Source organism: Ailuropoda melanoleuca, chromosome 5, assembly GCF_002007445.2.
Source record: "Ailuropoda melanoleuca isolate Jingjing chromosome 5, ASM200744v2, whole genome shotgun sequence".
Classification (NCBI taxonomy): domain Eukaryota; kingdom Metazoa; phylum Chordata; class Mammalia; order Carnivora; family Ursidae; genus Ailuropoda; species Ailuropoda melanoleuca.
The window spans coordinates 50,951,379-50,971,884 of record NC_048222.1 but is presented as its reverse complement, the minus strand read 5'-3'; the positions used below and the strand labels follow the sequence as shown (position 1 = coordinate 50,971,884).

At 37.0% G+C, this 20,506-nt stretch overlaps 1 protein-coding gene across 2 annotated transcripts in view; it reads right to left on the bottom strand.

The window, feature by feature from the left end:
* The window catches only part of PRTG (protogenin), a 124,139-nt gene that overhangs the window by 43,317 nt on the left and 60,316 nt on the right, over positions 1–20,506 (bottom strand). For both annotated transcript variants that reach the window (XM_034660947.1, XM_002922949.4), the window contains exons 5-11: positions 14,612–14,749; positions 14,199–14,357; positions 13,442–13,601; positions 12,427–12,674; positions 10,210–10,374; positions 6,961–7,266; positions 6,039–6,227 (exon numbers count right to left, since the gene is read on the bottom strand). In XM_034660947.1, coding sequence (XP_034516838.1) covers positions 6,039–6,227; positions 6,961–7,266; positions 10,210–10,374; positions 12,427–12,674; positions 13,442–13,601; positions 14,199–14,357; positions 14,612–14,749 — 1,365 coding nt within the window. The remainder of the gene's footprint in view (positions 1–6,038; positions 6,228–6,960; positions 7,267–10,209; positions 10,375–12,426; positions 12,675–13,441; positions 13,602–14,198; positions 14,358–14,611; positions 14,750–20,506) is intronic.

Here is a 20,506-nt window from a genome sequence, read left to right as displayed (position 1 = left end):
TATCTCCGATTTCATCCAGGGAGTATCAAAAATATTTTAGAATGGCAGATAACCTTTCATTCAAGAGAAAGAATTTAAGGAAAGATTACCAGATGACAGCACCGTAACTTTTGTATAGTTCTTACAGTTTCACAAATCTGTAAACATTTGTCTCTAAATGGAGGTAGTTGCAAATTGGCAAATGAAAATTTTCCCTTTGTTACTATCTTAATGTAACAGTATTTTTTTTTAGTAACAGGATTTTTAAAGAAATGGATGCTCCATTTCTTTTGAGGTATTGCTTTTAAAATTTTTTAAGTATTAAGGTTCTAAAGTTTGAGCTGAGTATCTATCATATGTGGTATGTTCAGATACTGCAGAGATATTTAAAAGTTTTTGCTCTCCCAGTAAATTAAGAAAAAATAGTTGAGTATTTCCTAAAATCTGTGTTGACGTTTCAACATATTTTGGCTAGATAACAGATTAAACACAGCACAAGAAAGGGTAACTTAAAAAATAATTAATAGTGAAATAAGTGAAATACAATACTTTTACAATGTTCCCTTTAATTTGTACTCCCACATTGTCAGTCAGTTTTCTGGCCTACAGAGTAGGTGGTTTCCAAAATTATTCATGTAAGTTAAATGAATTTATTTTGTAATTTTTTGAAAGGAAGGAAAGAAAGAGTACAATCAGACACTGTTCAGAGGAGGTATTTCTACTAAAGGTGGAATTTAACAGTGATAAAGCACAGGAAGAACTGAAGAGAGGCAAAAAAAATGCGAGGTATGTCCCCCACTATCTTGCCTGTGGTAAATGACAGCAATAATGACAATGGAATTTCTACACCAATCCCTAAAAATGATCTGTTAACAAATAAATGCAAAGTGATCTCACAGAAACCAATGCTACTTTGTGAAGTCAACACTAATCTGGACGGAGTGCTTAATGATGCCTATGTTGTTGATTATACTTTAGAAAACAGAAGAATCCTGGCATCTATAATGATATTTGAGTTGGTAGTTGACATCAAGGTACCAAATTATTTGAAATGAATTTTTAGGCTAAAAGTCAGTATGTTAAGATATACTCGAAACTATACACAATCAGGAAGATCTGTTTATAAAATATGGTGTCGTTTTTTACTCTATCTTAAGGGGTGCAGCGAGAAAGTTGCAAACAGCCGCAATACAAGGATTTTCACCTGTAGCCTGTTTCCAGAGATTTTTCTGAGTGTTATCTAAGGCTTCCTTGTGTGAGAGGAATGAGGGAACAGAGTCTCTGAAAAGACTTTGGCTTGCCTTAAAACGTGACTTCCATATTTCGTAAACTGAGTGATTCTAGTTCTCTTCAAAACAAAATCACTATTATAGCAAGGTTCACAATGAACCCTCTCTGATAAAAATAGTCTCATTTATGCCACAAAATCTTGTCCTGTCTTGACTAAAGGAAAGATTACAACTCCCTCCAGCTATCCGAGTTTGGCTCACCAGTGGTAGCTCTTGATTTTCTTTCCTCAGATATGTAATCACACAACCAAATCCTATTCTGTTATGGTAAAGGATAACACCCAGAAATCTGACTTAATTTTACCAAGCTTCTATACAAACTGGCCAAGAGACTCTAAAATTACTTGTGGGGGCGCCTGGGTGGCACAGCGGTTAAAGCGTCTGCCTTCGGCTCAGGGCGTGATCCCGGCGTTATGGATCGAGCCCCACATCAGGCTCCTCTGCTATGAGCCTGCTTCTTCCTCTCCCACTCCCCCTGCTTGTGTTCCCTCTCTCTCTGGCTGTCTCTATCTCTGTCAAATAAATAAATAAAAATCTTTAAAAAAAAAAAAAGAGAGNTTGTGTTCCCTCTCTCTCTGGCTGTCTCTATCTCTGTCAAATAAATAAATAAAAATCTTTAAAAAAAAAAAAGAGAAACTCAAATTACTTGTTACCCGGGGACTGTTTATTTTGCCTCATATTTCCCCCATAGTAACTGGGAGTTCCAATTTCGGATTTCTCAAAAATCTGTAAGTTTTGAAGGTGTGCAAGGAATCCAGGAACATTACCAATGATTTTAAATATTTTGGATCTTTGTAACTGGTGCTAAATCTCATGTTCACTAGTCAAGGTTGCTGTGAAATATAACAGCACACGTTCTTTGGCAAAATAGAAGCCACAGATTATCAGTGTCCCAAATGCTAAACAACAGCACCATCTAAATAATCCCCTTTCCCCCTTATTATATAAATACTGAACAATTAAGAAGTTTCTGACAGCTTATGAAAACAGTCCTCTTTCCAATTAGAAACCCTAACTTCAGAATTTGAAGCCAATTTCTGAAACAGACAAAAAAAAAAAGCAATGAATTATTTCAATCAGTCTATTATCAGAGAACACAAGTGTGCTATAAATTTTGCTTCAGTTTATTGTGTGATAAACTTAACGAATGTTTTAAAATTCTGCTTTTTAAAACAGGTAAACATGAGAAGTGCCAAGGGAGAAAAAAAAATTGAGTGAAAATAATCACAACAAAGATGCAAATCTTGAAGAAAACCTCAAACCACAATTTAGAACAAATCACATAAACATTAAATCACAAGCCAAATGCTTTTTTCCCAGCCCCCAAACCATTTCTAATTAAAAGCAAACTGTGAATTTACAAATCATTAAACTAGAACAAACCAGCAACATCAAAATACTTCCACTGCTCTACCAATATTTATATTACTCTAATAAAGCCACGAGAATCTTTTCAGCCACTTTAAAAAAACAAAACATTCTACATCTTTGAACTAAGCATTGAGGGTTTAGAGTAAAATGTTGTAAAACAACTCTCATTACTAAGTACAATTAAATGTAGTTAATCAGGACTTTGGGAGAAAATCAGGAAAGTAAATCAAGTTAACATCTTTTGGTTTAATTTTCCTTGTTTTGAGCAGAGGTCACATCTGTTAAATCTTTTTATTTAGTACTACAATGCCTTATTTAGAAAAATAATTTGTAAATTCTTGTTAAATGAATTGAAATACACAAATTCATTTCTCTCTTTCAGAAACAAAGAACTGTATGTGTCCCAATAACATAATTTTTAGTTGAAAACTTAATTACCAGAAGTAACAAAAGGATGTGTATTAGGGCGTCAGAGAAGGGATTAGCATGAAAATGAAATTTTAAGACATCAGTTTGCTACTCAAATTGACATTGAATCAGCAAACAGAAGCATTTAAATTTCATTTCCAAGTCCACTTAGTAAATCTAGTTCTAGTTAGAGCATCTTTAATGTACAAAAGCTCTGTGAAAGAGAGTATTCACCATGCAAGACGCAGATAGGGTTCCCTTAACCTACTGCCCTCTGCACACATCACTCTCTGTTAAACAGGCAGCTATCACCAGACGCTCTTGCTAAAAATGGTCACAGATGGTCAGTTGTCCAGTTAACAGAACATACTGCCCTCCCAATAGCCAAAAGTAAGAAGGAAAGGAGTGAGCACTCTTAACACTTGCCTGCTTAGCGGTTATATCCGTTCAACTTGCTATACGGTTGGCTAGGTCCCAAAGGCGTCTTCCTAAAAAAGGGCTCTCAAGATTAAAAGGCATCTTGAAGGTGAGCTAGTTAACAGCTGTATAATGCTCGGATCTACACACCTGCCTCTGCTGGTCAGCCCGTTCCAGCCCTAGCTTGGCACCTCCAGGGGTGGAACCCGCTGTCCAACAAGAAAGTCCTACAGCTGAGACAGAGTCCCCTGTTACCCCGCACTGCAGTTAGCTCAATTACTCAGTCTAATTCCACAGTCAGGAAACATGGAGTTATTTTAATAGAGAGCCATACTGACTATAACAAAAAAATTTCCCAGTTTATGCATTATACAGTGATTTTAAGCTGAATTACCCCAAATAGTACACACAGAGGATTTTACAACATAAAAATACAGGCCGTAATAGATGTGATTTATTTTTAAAAAACACAGAAGGAAATAAAAGTTCATAGTATTAAAAGCTATTAGAGATTATAAAAAATTTCAACAAAGATCAATGGGTCTTCTTTATATTTATATGCACCCACAGAAAATTTTTAAATTTTAAAGCACTGTTTTGTTTTTGTTTTAAGATTTCACTTATTTACTTGACAGAGAGAGCAAGAAAGCACAAGCAGGGGGAGCAGCAGAGGGAGAGGGAGAAGCAGGCTTCCCGCCGAACAGGAAGCCTAATACGGGGCTCGATCCCAGGACCCAGGGTTCATGAGCCGAGCCGAAGGCAGATGCTTAACCAACTGAACCACTCAGGCGCTCCTAAAGCATTGTTTTTATTTTTTTATTTTTTTCTAAAGATTTTATTTATTTATTTGACAGAGAGAGAGACAGCCAGCGAGAGAGGGAACACAAGCAAGGGGAGTGGGAGAGGGAGAAGCAGGCTTCCCACTGAGGAGGGAGCCTGACGCGGGGCTCAATCCCAGGACCCTGGGATCATGACCTGAGTTGAAGGCAGACGCTTAACGACTGAGCTACCCAAGCCCCCCAAAGCATTGTTTTTAATTGACAAAGTTTTAATAAGATGCTTCTCTAAACTCTTCACAAGCAGAGCATTATTCTGTTCTTCCCAATACATTATTCATTTGTTTAAAATAAGCTACCTATGTGTTCAAGAAGAGTGCTCTATGAATTTATTACTTGTATCTTCTGCTTATTTATAGTTCCTTAACAGTGAAGAAACTGGAAATACTGAATTTGATGTGTGATTTTTCATCAGCAATTGTCCCAAATCCTGTTTCTTACTTGATAACTTAGTACAACTCTTCTGAATAAATGATAAGAACATAGAAAGGGACAGCATACTGAGAAGTCATGACTAGAAATAAATGCTCCAGAATTAGGTGACAGGTTGGGCTAACATCACCTCTGCATCAATGGTTTTAAGGAAGGTCACCCTGGAACATATGTAACTTCCCCTCCTCATTTATAAAACTGTTTGACAGGGATCAATAGTGAAATTTATTTAAGCAAATGTAAATTAAATTAAAATCCAAGACAATAAGATTAGAAGTAAAATGCCATCTGGAAAACTACAGCAAAGAACCAGAGGATGGGGTCCTATGTCCTAGCCTCTAAAAACAGACTCCCACCACTGCTTGTCACTGTGAAGGGTCTCAGGACCACTGCTGTTTTCACAGGTTGTGCCATGAGGCCAGAAAGCAAATGGAGCTATCCCCAGGGGGATTGCTGCGCCCCTTTCCCTTCTGCACTCCAAAGGGTAGTCTGTGGTGGGGAAGGCCAGAAAGCATTGTGAAATTCCAGTATGCGCAGAGGATGCTGTAACAATTCAGTAGGAATTTAGTTGGGAATCATATTTAAAGTTGCTGTTTAACAAATAACTAAGGAATAACTGAATTTGCATTTTACACCTTAAGTATATATCTCTTTATACCCCTGTACTTATTGTAGACATAAGTTTCCTCACTTTCCATTAAACATGGTCACATTATGAAATTCTTCACTCAGCAAAGACAGGACGAACGGAGAATAAAAACTGTGTCTTTCGGAACTGTGATAAACCCAAACACAAGGCTGAGTGCTTTTTCTCTGGTGTGTCTGTGTTAGAGCTAGAAAAATAAATATGTATAGTGACATGGGTCATCAGTAAGAGCATTATTTTGTACATAATTTAAATATATTTTACATGTGAAAAAATGCACCTACATAGTACTTTCAGGCCATTTCTAAGTGAATCGTTGTCTATTTTCTGCTCATTTGGTGATATTGCTATTTTATTACACTATATAATCACAATAATTGGTCAGATCTCATTCTACTAGAACTGAACTGTAGAAAGAAAAGCAGATGCCCAGAGGTGGGGGAAAGAAAGATACCACGGTGATCTGACACCTTGTCAGTGAGCTCACAATGGTGAGTCAAAGACCAGCACGGACTTAAGCAGTAGGATATACACAGTGACATCATAAAGGTAATTCTCTTCTTGTCAGTAAGTCAGGTCTTCTGCCCTATATCCAAAAGCTGTTTTCCCAACCGATCAGAGAGAAAGGAAAAAAGGAAAGTGCAGTGCAGGCTCACTCACCTAAACCACTGAGAGTGTAGAGAAGGTCACTGGTATCTAAGAAAATGGGTCCATTTTCCTGCTGTCCTTCTTCTTTGTAGTAGAGCTTGTAACCCTGAATGGTTGCTGTGTCCTCAGCATCTTGCTGCCACTTCACAGAAACGGTGGTACAGTTCAGAGGCTCCAAATGTAACTCTGGAGACTTGGGGGCTAGAAAAATCCACCACAGAAATGCATGCATTAAAAAATCCATAATTTGTACAAACACACCCAGTTTTAAACCAACTGCTGCACAAAAGTGCAATTCCAAGCAATTATATTTTAACTTTCAAAACTGTACAATGATATTAAACTTTGAGATAGAATTAAAAATATAAACTACTACCTAAAAAAACCCCTAAGGTATATAAATAAGAACATGATACCATCTTTATTTGTATAATTTTTTTTCAAAGAGACAAGGAGTACTTCCAGTTTTGGCCATCCAATATTCCTCTGTGTAGAACAGGCATTATTATTAATCAATAAACAACAACAAAAACCCCAGTCATGTTACATTTCGTATTATTAAAAGAAGAGGATCTAGGACTTCCTAGTCTATTGTCTTTCTATTAACTGATGATTTAAAAATATACATGGCAATAATATTAATGAGGACTTTATTAATATATAACTTTTGGTAATTCAGTGTGATTTGGACTCACCCATCTATGACGAATTTGCTAAGCAAACTCACAGCATAACCAAGAGTCTGACACACTATTGAGCTAGCTCTATGTCAAAAGGGACTATGCCACAAAAAGTCTAAAATTTTTTCCAGTAAAGTCCATGATCTATGGAATAGTTTCACTCATAAAACACCATTTAAACATAACTTAGATTTTATAAAAGTAAATTTTGAAAAAGTAAAATTATTCTTCCTCGACAGTGTTGAGAAATTTACCTTTCACACTTGTAGCTTTGGGTGTCCTATGTGAGGTCCACACGGATGACTCTCCTGGCCCCACTCTGGTGGCAGCAGTGATCCGCACCAGGTAGACACTGTCGGGTTTCAGGCCCTCCAAAAGGTACTCGTGTGTGGTCCCTGGGAGCTCCAGAACTTGGACGGAATTCTCAGTACTCAGGCGGAAGGACAGGCGGTAGAGGACCACCTGGCCCCGCCGGTATTTGGCTGGGATCGGCAGCCAGGAGATGAGGATATCGGTGGGACTTCGACTCGTCAAACTAATTTCAGGAGGTCTCAGGGGAACTAGTCATACAAGAAAACAGGTTGCTTATGAATATTTAGAATCAAAACTGTCAATGAGCACACCAGTGTTTACTGAATTCTCTCAAGGCCAACATACAATATAATAAGGGAGAGAGACTTCCAGCCCTAGCAGAGGTTTTCAGGAGAGTACATCACAAACCAGAAAAAAAGAAGGAAAAATAATAAGAAGGATCCAGCACAGAGAGCCAAAGAAAACAAAGTGTCATTAAAAGTAAAAGCTCAAGTCTTCACTGTGACTTCATACAGAGCCCCATGTACTTGCAGGGTTGGCTCCTTATGGATTCTATGCCCCAACCTCCTACTGCTTTCCACTTTTTCCCTCCACTCCAGCCGTTAACAATGTTCATTTCCTCTGCCAAGCATGCATCCCAGCCCCCCTCCAGTCGCCTGCCTCACCAGCTCCCGCACCTTCACTTCCTTCAGGTTTTCATTCAAATGTCACCTACTCAGTGAGCCCTTCTTGGGTGACCCTGTCTCAAGTCTCAAACCCTCCCAACATTTCATACTCCTTTCCCTGCTTTTTTCCCCTTCTTCTAGATACTTATCAATATCCCACATAGCATATAATTACATAATGGACTGTTTATCTTGTTTATTGTTCCTCTGCCCCCTCTCCCCTCATGGAAGTAAACTCCATGAAATCTGGGACAATTTTTTTCTCTATTGTTCACTACTAAATATTGAATAACACACAGCAGGTACTCAATGAATATTGGTTGCATGAAGGAAATAACAGGTGGAAAAGAAAAAAATCAATTTATTAAGCATTTCTGAGTTTTTGATGTGTATGAACTCATGAATTCTCACAAAAACCAAAGGAAGTACCATGATCATTTCTACTTTATAGTTGAGGAAACTGAGGGACAAAGAGGTCAAATCACTTGCCCAGGGTCACACAGGTCGTTAGTGAAGGAGCAGATGGAGGCAGACTGAACAAAGCCCACATTCTTATCCCCTCTCCTTTACTATGTCTTATATAACAATAGTTCTTCTATCACAGGGTTATGTAGGGATTAAGTGAGATAATGGAGAGAAGGTTTTTAGAACAGGCAGGGGCAAGCCCTCCACAAGTGTTAGTTATATCTGCGGCACGCTGCTGTGCCCTATGACACCAACACATCTCCGTCTGAGAAGTATGGGCTCAGGAAATGGGGAAAAACTGGTGTAGAAATGTGAAAAGCAGGGTCAGAAGTCTGTGTTATTCAGAAAATAAAATGAAACTTAAGTAAAAAAGTTAGAGTAAGAAAAGGTTTAAAGGAAAAAAACTTTGAGATCACAACTGGAATTGGCAAGCTTTAACAAGTTGCTTGCTATGGTTAGACTCCTTTTCTTCAAGGATATAGGGAGGAATACACCTCATACACCAAAAAAAACCCCACAAACTCCAAAACAGCATACCCCCCAGCCTGTGTTTCACCTTACGTATGCATGTCAGAGTTCGTTCAACGTGATGAGAACTCGAGAGGTCATACATACTGTGATTCACCCTACAATGGAACAGACTTTTTTTTTTTTTTAAGATTTTATTTATTTATTTGAGAGAGAGAGAGAGTGAGCACACAAGCAGGGGGAGGGACAGAGGGAAATGTAGAGGGAGAAGCAGGTTCCCCCTGAGCAAGGAGCCTGATGCAAGACTTGATCCCAGGACCTTGGGATCATGACCTGAGCCAAAGGCAGGCACTTAACGACTGAGCCACCCAGGTGCCCCTAAAACAGAACAGACTCTTAAATGAAAACTGAATTTGGAATTGAATATCCAGATCAGTAATTTTTTTTTCATTTAGTCAAACTCTGATTTTATAAACACCTAAATAAGTGGCATAATAGAGATGTAAGTAAGAGATCTGGGACCATATGAACAAAGAAAATGATATGGAAATCATTTACATAAAAATGTTTTGAAGGGCATCTGGGTGGCTCAGTCATTTAAGAGTCTGTCTTGGGCTCAGGTCACGATCTCAGGGTCCTTGGATGGAGCCTGGGGTCTGACTCCCTGCTCAGCAGGGAGTCTGCTTCTCCCTCTCCCTCTGCCCCTCCGCTCATGCTGTCTCTCTTGCTCTCAAATAAATAAAAAGATGCTTCAAAAAAGATGTTTTGAAAACTAAGGGTGGACCATTTTGTGAGGATGAGAAAACAAAGAATAGTATAATTAAGCATATGTTAAATCATTCCCTTTTCCCAGTGAAGGGTACAAAAATGGGCATTCTAAAGAGCCCCTGGAGAGAGAGAGAGATGATGAATCAGAGGAGAAGAGTCAGTCTGAGGACTTTCCTAATGGATGGGCTCTCCACCATTACAAGAATACATGGAGCCCTGCCCTCAACGGACTACAACTCAGCTTCCAACTCAGGGTCCATTATCAAACTGAACAACTCTTACTTTCCTCCTTAAGCAGAATAAACATATTATACCTAAAATAAGACTAACTGCTGATTTTTTAAGAATATGTATTAACTGACAGTTTGCTAAATTTCAAAAACTCCCAGTTTCAGAGGTCCAAGACCTCTGACCTCTGTTCATTATATATTTACTCATTATATTTGTATTTATTCATGCTTAGAAAATTTCACATTTTGTTCCACTCACTTAAAGAAAACTTGCAATGTCGAAAATATATTTTTAAAAAGTCAATGTATTTACAACTGAAACTAGGAAACTTGAAAAATACAATATAAGAATTTTATTATTAAAATTTATGTTACACATTATAAGTTATAAAAACTCTTTATCCTTATCATGTTATTGTCAAAAAGTGAGGGTGAAATTTGAAATGGCAAACTAGCCAACTGGTTACTGCACCTGTTTTATTTTTTTAGCCAAAAAGAGGGTATTTTTCCTAATTTAAAACACATTTATTCATTGAAATGGATTAAACATATTAATGTTCACACTTAAATAATGACGCAGACTGTGTTTTCTTACCATCCTCTAAAGTATTCTGTGTCACATGGTCAGACATCTGGCTGGCTCCCATCGGCATATATGCCACAATGTAGAAAGTATAATTGCTAGCAGGTTCTAAGTCATCAATAATATAATGAGTTGTATCATTTCCGATGACTACTTGATACTCTTCATTATTTAAACCTAGATTAAAGAATCCATGTTTAGAAACTAGGAATATTCAAAAGAAAATGAACAAGACCAATTTCCCTTACTGTGACACCCTGACCTTCCCATCTAATCTCTGTTATCTTTTGACTCTTTAAGAAAAAAAGTGACTTCTAAAAGTATCTATGTCTTGCTATAAATCAGTAGTTTGAATTCTTCCCTAATAATTAAACTGAAAATAATTAATCTCTTCTAAGTTTGTGTTGGTAGCCAGTCGAAACCCACAGCACAATGTACAGCAGTAACATAACAGAGCTTAACGCTACAGAACACTGTAGTTCGTAACAGTGTATGCTTTACTTGCTTAAACTCATGGCTTCTTTTTCCTTTTAAACATAAATGGAGAGACAGTAGGGAATGCAATAGCTCTATGCTTAATAAAAACAAACCAAACCAAAAGTTGTCCTGCAAAAGATCTCATTTTGGCCCTAGAGATTCTATTAAATTTGACTGACACAAGTCGTTCTTTTTATTTATACTGAAAGCAAAAGAACTGGGAGGCAGAGAACGTGCTTCAAAACACTTTGTTCCACAATGAACTTTTTTCCCCCCCAAAGAGGGAAAAAAAACTTTTCTCAGCAATTCTTAATAAAATATGCATGGCAAGGTATAGAAAAGAATTTGTCTTTGTGGGATTTAATTCCAATAGTGCAAATCTGTAAAGTGAAAGAAGAACACAGGCAGCTCCCGTGCTTTGCGAACAATGCACGGTAAATGCACGTCAACTTCATCAAAACGCTCTAAGGACCAAGGCCCTTCTCCCCCGCACTGGATTTATAAACAAAACAGAAGGCAAATTCCACTATTAAGTTTTCCCACATTTCTGAATTAACTTGATAGCATTTTAATTAGACAAGATTACAGCCATTTCACAACAGACTGGCTAATGGCTCGTTAATTAGGAACTGCATAGTACGATTTCTGACCTACCAAACAAGGTCCTTGAGTTCGAATTAAAAAGCCTTGTTCTGTCCTTGAATAGACCACTGAGCCGCATGTGGAGGCTCTAATGAAACAACCATAATAGGGAACAAGAGTGGTCTCCACCAAAACCAGCATTCCTTTTACCTTCCTAAATCACTAAGGAGGGAATTAACATACTCCAACATGCTCAGTTAAACTTTCATTCTTCTTGCTAACACAACCCCTGATTTAAATTCAAAATATTCCTTTTCAAAATACTACTTGAAAGGACAAAAAACAAACAACAACAAACCACCTGTTTCTATGGACAATTTTATCATACCATCATTTTTGGGTGCTGGGATTTGTTTTAATGTCTACTGCATAAAACCTAGGCCATGTGCACCACTAAAATTTGGAAACTTCTGTGATTTCTGTGAGAGATCAGTAGAGAAATCTCTAGGATTTCTAAGTAGCTTTTCCTTTCCCTCTCAATTTTTTTCCCCAAAAGAAAATACTAGGGCAAAAAAGATTGCAAAAAATGGAATTAATAGTTCCAAATAAAAATTTCAAGACAGATTTGATTTCTACTTTTATGTAAGAAATGACATATCAACAAAGAGAATCCTGTTAAATATTCAGAGTTCTAAATGTTTTCAGGAAACATTCAAAATATATAAAATCAACAGAAGGGGCTCTGATGTTTACTTCCCCCCTTGAAAATAACATGCTATAGTGACCATAATTCACCATATTATTTTATGAACCAATTACACCATTGTTCCTATGTAACCGCATACTTAAATTGGTATATTAAGTCTTACCTAAAGGATTTACATCTTGGCTGGAATGAAATTCATTACTCCACCACTCTGTAATTTTTAGCCTGCAGAGATGGTACTTATTTCTAAACATAAAAATCTTACACTATACTTATATATAGAAAGTATACAATAACAAAAACATTTAGCAAAAACTGATATGCAGGTGACAGATTATTTTATTAAAAGAGATAAATGCCATAAAGCCTCAAAAATATTTTCTGGATTATGTAAGATGTCATTCATACTGAAATTACTGACAGCAAGTAGCAGTTGAAAATAAAATACTCCTCAAACTGCTTACCTTCTGCTTTCATGTAGTGCACAGAATAAGCGATGACTTTGTCTGAATTATAAAGTGGCCTCTCCCAAGCTAAAAGGATCGCTGAACTTGACATGGTTTCTGCATGCACATTGTAGGGAGCACTGGGTCTGTCTTCTGACATTACTACAGTCAGTCTGGCTCTAGATAAAATAGATCCTTGGCTGTTCTCAGCCATGCACTGATAAATAGCATCATCTTCAGGAATAATCTGGTTAATTACCAATTTACTGAGGAAAGAATAAAATATTTTCATGAAAAATCCTAAGAATGATGTAAAAATAAAGTTAAACTACTGCTAAGTTCACTCTCATTTTAAGTGACAAAAAACTGTAGTCAACCGTACTGAAATATCTATGAGTTGCTTAAAATTACTCTTATTTTCTGAGTTTAATTGAGTAATAGTGATATCCAAACCCTGTTTGCTTTAGGTGAGAGACTAATCTCTTTTTGAAAATTTGGCTTTTATAAGAAAGTATATTACTCTGTAATAGCATACAATTTATATAATATTGCAATGTTACATAAATTCAGATCCACCAAAAATTTTAAAGTTTTGTTAAACATATGGCAATGTTATGAGAAAATTCATATTTATACTAATAAAAATGAGTTATTAAAATCATTAAGCTTGAGTTGTGGAAAAATTCCTTGAGATTTGAATATTTCCTTCTAATTTTCTCTTTTTATGGAAGAAGGAACTGAGACCCCAAAGGGTTAATATGCTTGCTAAGAACTTAGCTATTAGTTTATCAGGACTAGAACCCAGGTCTAGGGGGGACTGTCCAACATTTATTTCATTATAATCTACCACTTCCATGATACACATATAAAATACAAAACTATGGCATGCTGATGTTATAATCTGAATTTATTTATTTTATTTTAGTTTAAAATACCAAGATAATTTAGATATTTGATATTATAAGCAGTTCACATAACAATTACTAAAGCTATTATATCTTATCTAAAATAGTAGCAAAGTGACATAGCCCACCTGTTGTACATTTTAATTCTCCCATTTGAATGTATCTTCCTCCCGTTTTTCAACCATGACATTTTGGGTGAGGGGATTCCTTCTGCTTGACATACAAATCGAGCAGTGCCAGCTCGAGGCCTTGTTAAACTTTCTGGCCATTCAACAAATGAAGGAGGAGCTATTTTTAAAGAAAAAAGAAAAGAAAAAAATTTCCTTGTCCCCAACAGGAATGATACAAAGAGTCAAGGAAGAGTATGGCAAATGACTCAAGTCCCATCCTTGAAAATAGTTAACATTCTGAGCCTCTAATCTACGTTCTTCATATAATTATCCAGATGCCTTTTCTCAGCATTGCTCATTTAGATGTCCAGTCCCCCAAGGTTTTCCCTACTGAGACCCTCTGTGTATACTATAATCCTGCTTAACTAAGCCCAATAATATATAGCCACTCATGAGTGCATACAACCAACAGATTAAAATTTTAGATTGGTGAATGGATATGTGATTTATGGCTGGGTAACAAAGACTTAAAAGGGATGTTTAAATAAGAAGGAACATAATGGTATGCAGGCAAACAGGATGGTGACTTCAGCATGACAGTTAAATTTTAACCCAGAGCCTTAATTTTCTCCTAAAATTCATTGTTGGATTACAGTATTTCATATCAAGCTTCATATCAATACTACAAAATTCAACAAAGGTAGAAGTGATGAATGAGATAAAACAAATGTTAAAATACAAGATTCTCCTGAATGCAGAATGAAATAAAACATACCTAAGACAGTTAAGGTTGCCATGGCAACTGTAAAGTTGCGCGTGCCTGGGGTTGTGGCCCGGCAAACGTACACTCCAGCGTGTTGCAGCTTGACATCAGATATCATGAGATTACCATTTCCAAGTACCCGAGTATTAAAGACATCAATGGACTTGTGATCTATTTCCAAGAGAAAACTTCAGTCAAAATAATGTAATATAAGATCTAAAACCATGTCAAAAGATCACTATCTAATCGTATCATAAAAAGTTCAAAATTCGCTATACAAAACCTTTTTCTCTACACACTGAAATGCCAAAAAAGTTAAAAAGCCACTTACAGGACAAACATGTGTTTTGTATATAAAATAAACATTTTATCAGTTTCATTAGAAGGAACAAAGTTTAAAGACTTTTTTCCCTGAGAAAACTTACCAAGGCGGCTCCAAGAAATGATTGGTTTGGGATTTCCCGTGGCCATGCATTCCAAAACAACGGTCTGATGAAGAGACGTTGTTATGTTCTGTGGGCCTGCTATAATGGTTGGTGTGTAGAAGGAATGAGACTCTGTAGCTTTGAGGAGGAAAAGGCACAATATGAAAATAAATTACAAATAAGATATAGGAAGTGAAACAAGTTAAAATATCCTTAAGTTTCTCACTTAAAAAATAACTTGAGATATAACTCACATAATATAAAATTCACATTTTAAGGAATTCAATGATTTTTAGTGTTTTCAGAGTTGTGCAACTATTACCATAATCAATTTTAGAACCCCAAAAAGAAACACCACACCCATTAGCAATCTCCTCTCCCCACGGCCTGGCAACCACTAATCTTTCTGTCTCTCCAGATTTCCTATTCTAGACATTTCATAACAAAGGTATATGGTCTTTTTGTAACTGCCTTCTTTTCACTTAGAATAATGTTTTCAAGATTCATCTGTGTTGCAATGTGTACCAGTATTTCATTTCTTTTTATTGAGCAATAATAACAGAATTTAATTATATGGATAGAACACATTTTATTTGTCCATTCTTCAGTTGATGGACATTTAGGTTGTTTCCATATCATTCACTTTTAATTGAGGCTCAAACATTCATTTAATCCTTTTGCTAATCTTGTTAAGAATTTATGTGACAGTGGGGAGAAAAAAAGTGTGGGAGTGCTTTTGTCTTTAATCTTTCAAACTAGGAAGCTAACAAATACCACCTGATAATTAAAACATAGATTAAAAAAGTAACTTCAGCTTCCTGGTGTATTCCAAAGAGATTTTTTTAAACTTCAACAATCTTTTAGGAATCTTGTGAGAAATAAAAAATATGAATGTTTAGTGATAGTCCAGATTTTCTTCCGCTATATTCAAGTAAATTTAAATTATTTAAAAATAAAAACTTGGGGCGCCTGGGTGGCACAGCGGTTAAGCGTCTGCCTTCGGCTCAGGGTGTGATCCCGGCGTTATGGGATCGACCCACATCAGGCTTCTCTGCTATGAACCTGCTTCTTCCTCTCCCACTCCCCCTGCTTGTGTTCCCTCTCTCGCTGGCTGTCTCTATCTCTGTCGAATAAATAAACAAACTCTTAAAAAAAAAAATAAATAAAATAAAAATAAAAACTAGTATCTATGTGTAATTCCATTTTAATAAGATATATATTTCTTTCTTCATATTCATCTCTTTAGCTAGTTTCCCTTCTAACAATATTCCTGTATGGCAAAATATAGAAAGTTATGTTCCTTTAATGTTAACAATGATAATTTCTAGGTATTAGAATTGGGGATATTTTTAAAGAATACTCATTCTATTCCAATGCCCATGGAACATTCTCAAGAATAGATCATGCTCTGGGACACAAAACAGGTCTCAGCCAATACCAAAAGATTGAAATTATCCCCTGCATATTCTCAGACCACAACGCTCTGAAATTGGAACTCAACCACAAGGAAAAACCTGGAAGAAACTCAAACACTTGGAGGCTAAGAACCATCCTGCTCAAGAATGACTCGATAAACCAGGAAATCAAAAAACAAATTAAACAATTTATGGAGACCAACGAGAATGAATACACAACGGTCCAAAACCTATGGGATACTGCAAAGGCAGTCCTAAGGGGGAAATACATAGCCATCCAAGCCTCACTCAAAAGAATAGAAAAATCTAAAATGCAGTTTCTATATTCTCACCTCAAGAAACTGGAACAGCAACAGAGGGACAGGCCTAACCCACTGACAAGGAAGGAGTTGACCAAGATTAGAGCAGAAATCAATGAATTAGAAACCAGAAGCACAGTAGAGCAGATCAACAGGACTAGAAGCTGGTTCTTTGAGAGAATCCATAAAATTGATAGACCACTGGCAAAACTTGTCCAAAAACAAAGAGAAAGGACTGAGATTATTAAAATTATGACTGAAAAGGGAGAGGTCACGACCAGCACCATTGAAATTGCAAGGATTATTAGAAACTTTTATCAACAGCTATATGCCAAAAAACTAAACAATCTGGAAGAGATGGAGGCCTTCCTGGAAACCTATAAACTACCAAGACTGAAACAGGAAGAAATAGATTTCTTAAATAGGCCAATTAACTATGAAGAAATTGAGTCAGTGATAAACAACCTTCCAAATAATAAAACTCCAGGCCCAGACGGTTTTCCTGGGGAATTCTACCAAACATTCAAAGAAGAAATAATACCTATTCTCCTAAAGCTATTTCAAAAAATAGAAACAGAAGGAAAGCTACCAAACTCATTCTATGAGGCTAATATTACCTTGATCCCCAAACCAGGCAAAGACCCCCTCAAAAAGGAGAATTACAGACCGATTTCTCTAATGAATATGGATGCCAAAATCCTCAACAAGATCCTTGCTAATAGAATCCAACAGTACATTAAAAGGATTATCCATCATGACCAAGTGGGATTCATACCTGGGATGCAAGCATGGTTCAACACTCGCAAATCAATCAATGTGATACATCATATCAACAAGAAAAGACTCAAGAACCATATGATCCTCTCAATTGATGCAGAAAAAGCATTTGACAAAATACAGCATCCTTTCCTGATTAAAACCCTTCAGAGTGTAGGAATAGAGGGTACATTTCTCAATCTCATAAAAGCCATCTATGAAAAGCCTACTGCAAGCATTATTCTCAATGGGGAAAAGCTGGAAGCCTTTCCCTTAAGATCAGGAACACGACAAGGATGCCCACTCTCGCCACTATTATTCAACATAGTACTAGAAGTCCTTGCAACAGCAATCAGAAGACAAAAAGGGATCAAAGGTATCCAAATCGGCAAAGAAGAAGTCAAACTGTCTCTCTTTGCAGATGACATGATACTCTATATGGAAAACCCAAAGGAATCCACTCCCAAACTATTAGAAGTTATAGAACAATTCAGTAAGGTGGCAGGATACAAAATCAATGCCCAGAAATCAGTTGCATTTCTATACACGAATAACGAGACTGAAGAAAGAGAAATTAGGGAATCCATCCCATTTACAATAACACCAAAAACCATGCGTTACCTTGGAATTAACTTAACCAGAGACGTAAAGGACCTATATCCTAGAAACTATAGATCACTTTTGAAAGATATTGAGGAAGACATAAAAAGATGGAAAAATATTCCATGCTCATGGATTGGAAGAATTAACATAGTTAAAATGTCCATACTACCCAGAGCAATCTACACTTTCAATGCTATCCCGATCAAAATACCGAGGACATTTTTCAAAGAACTGGAACAAATAGTCCTTAAATTTGTATGGAACCAGAAAAGGCCCCGAATCTCCAAGGAACTGTTGAAAAGGAAAAACAAAGCTGGGGGCATCACAATGCCGGATTTCGAGCTGTACTACAAAGCTGTGATCACAAAGACAGCATGGTACTGGCACAAAAACAGACACATCGACCAATGGAACAGAATAGAGAACCCAGAAATGGACCCTCGGCTCTTTGGGCAACTAATCTTTGATAAAGCAGGAAAAAACATCCGGTGGAAAAAAGACAGTCTCTTCAATAAATGGTGCTGGGAAAATTGGACAGCTACATGCAAAAGAATGAAACTTGACCACTCTCTCACACCATACACAAAAATAAACTCCAAATGGATGAAAGACCTCAATGTGAGACAGGAATCCATCAAAATTCTAGAGGAGAACATAGGCAACAACTTCTATGACATCGGCCAGAGCAACCTTTTTCACGACACATCGCCAAAGGCAAGAGAAATAAAAGATAAAATGAACTTATGGGACTTTATCAGGATAAAGAGCTTCTGCACAGCCAAGGAAACAGTCAAAAAAACTAAGAGACAGCCCACGGAATGGGAGAATATATTTGCAAAGGACACCACAGATAAAGGACTGGTATCCAAGATCTACAAAGAACTTCTCAAACTCAATACACGAGAAACAAATAAACAAATCATAAAATGGGCAGAAGATATGAACAGACACTTTTCCAATGAAGACATACAAATGGCTAACAGACACATGAAAAAATGTTCAAAATCATTAGCCATCAGGGAAATTCAAATCAAAACCACACTGAGATACCACCTTACGCCAGTTAGAATGGCAAAGATAGACAAGGCAAGAAACAACAATTGTTGGAGAGGATGTGGAGAAAGGGGATCCCTCCTACATTGTTGGTGGGAATGCAAGTTGGTACAGCCACTCTGGAAAACAGTGTGGAGGTCCCTTAAAAAGTTAAAAATTGAACTACCCTATGACCCAGCCATTGCACTACTGGGTGTTTACCCCAAAGATACAGACGTAGTAAAGAGAAGGGCCATATGCACCCCAATGTTCATAGCTGCATTGTCCACAATAGCCAAATCATGGAAGGAGCCGAGATGCCCTTCAACAGATGACTGGATTAAGAAGCTGTGGTCCATATATACAATGGAATATTACTCAGCTATCAGAAAGAACGAATTCTCAACATTTGCTGCAACATGGACGGCACTGGAGGAGATAATGCTAAGTGAAATAAGTCAAGCAGAGAAAGACAATTATCATATGATTTCTCTCATCTATGGAACATAAGAACTAGGAGGATCGGTAGGGGAAGAAAGGGATAAAGAAAAGGGGGGTAATCAGAAGGGGGAATGAAACATGAGAGACTATGGACTATGAGAAACAAACTGAAGACTTCAGAGGGGAGGGGGTGGGGGAATGGGATAGACTGGTGATGGGTAGTAAGGAGGGCACGTATTGCATGGTGCACTGGGTGTTATACGCAACTAATGAAGCATCAAACTTTACATCGGAATCTGGGGATGTACTGTATGGTGATTAACATAATATAATAAAATTAAATTAAAAAAAAAGAAAAAAAATTAAAAAAAAATTAAAAAAAGAATTGGGGATATTTTTAAACTTCTATCTGTACTTTTTTACATTGTTTAATGTAAAAATTTTTATTTTTATACTTTCATAGACATTACTCTTTATAATAAGCATGTATCATTTTTACAAATGAAAATTATAATTTTTCTTCAAACAACAAACAAAAAAATACCAAACTGGAAACAAATATATCTTTACTGACAATGGACAATTTTGGTGGAAACGGGTAATTGTTTTCCTCTTTTTGCATTTTATATTTTATTTTTTATTTTTTTTAAAGATTTTATTTATTTATTTGACAGAGAGAGAGACAGCCAGACAGAGAGGGAACACAAGCAGGGGGAGTGGGAGAGGAAGAAGCAGGCTCCCAGTGTAGGAGCCTAATGTGGGGCTCGATCCCACAACGCCAGGATCATGCCCTGAGCAGAAGGCAGACGCTTAACGACTGAGCCACCCAGGCACCCCTTCATTTTATATTTTATTTTATTTTTTATTTTTTTTAAAGATTTTATTTATTTATGTGACAGAGATAGACAGCTAGCGAGAGAGGGAACACAGCAGGGGAGTGGGAGAGGAAGAAGCAGGCTCCCAGTGGAGGAGCCCGATGTGGGACTCGATCCCAGAACGCCGGGATCACGCCCTGAGCGGAAGGCAGACACTTAACGACTGCGCTACCCAGGCGCCCCTCATTTTATATTTTAAAAACAAAAGTGAGAGACACCTGAGTGGCTCAGTCGTTAAGCGTCTGCCTTCGGCTCAGGTCATGATCCCAGGGTCCCAGGATCGAGTCCCGATCAGGCTGTTCCCTGCTCAGAGGGAAGCCTGCTTCTCCCTCTACCCCTCGCCCCTGCCTGTGCACACTCTAGCTCTCAAATAAATAAATAAAAATCTAAAAAAACTAAAAGAAACGAAAACAAAAGTGAACTATTTACAAAACAAATATTCATTCTTTCTTTAAGATGTTGACTTAGCATAAA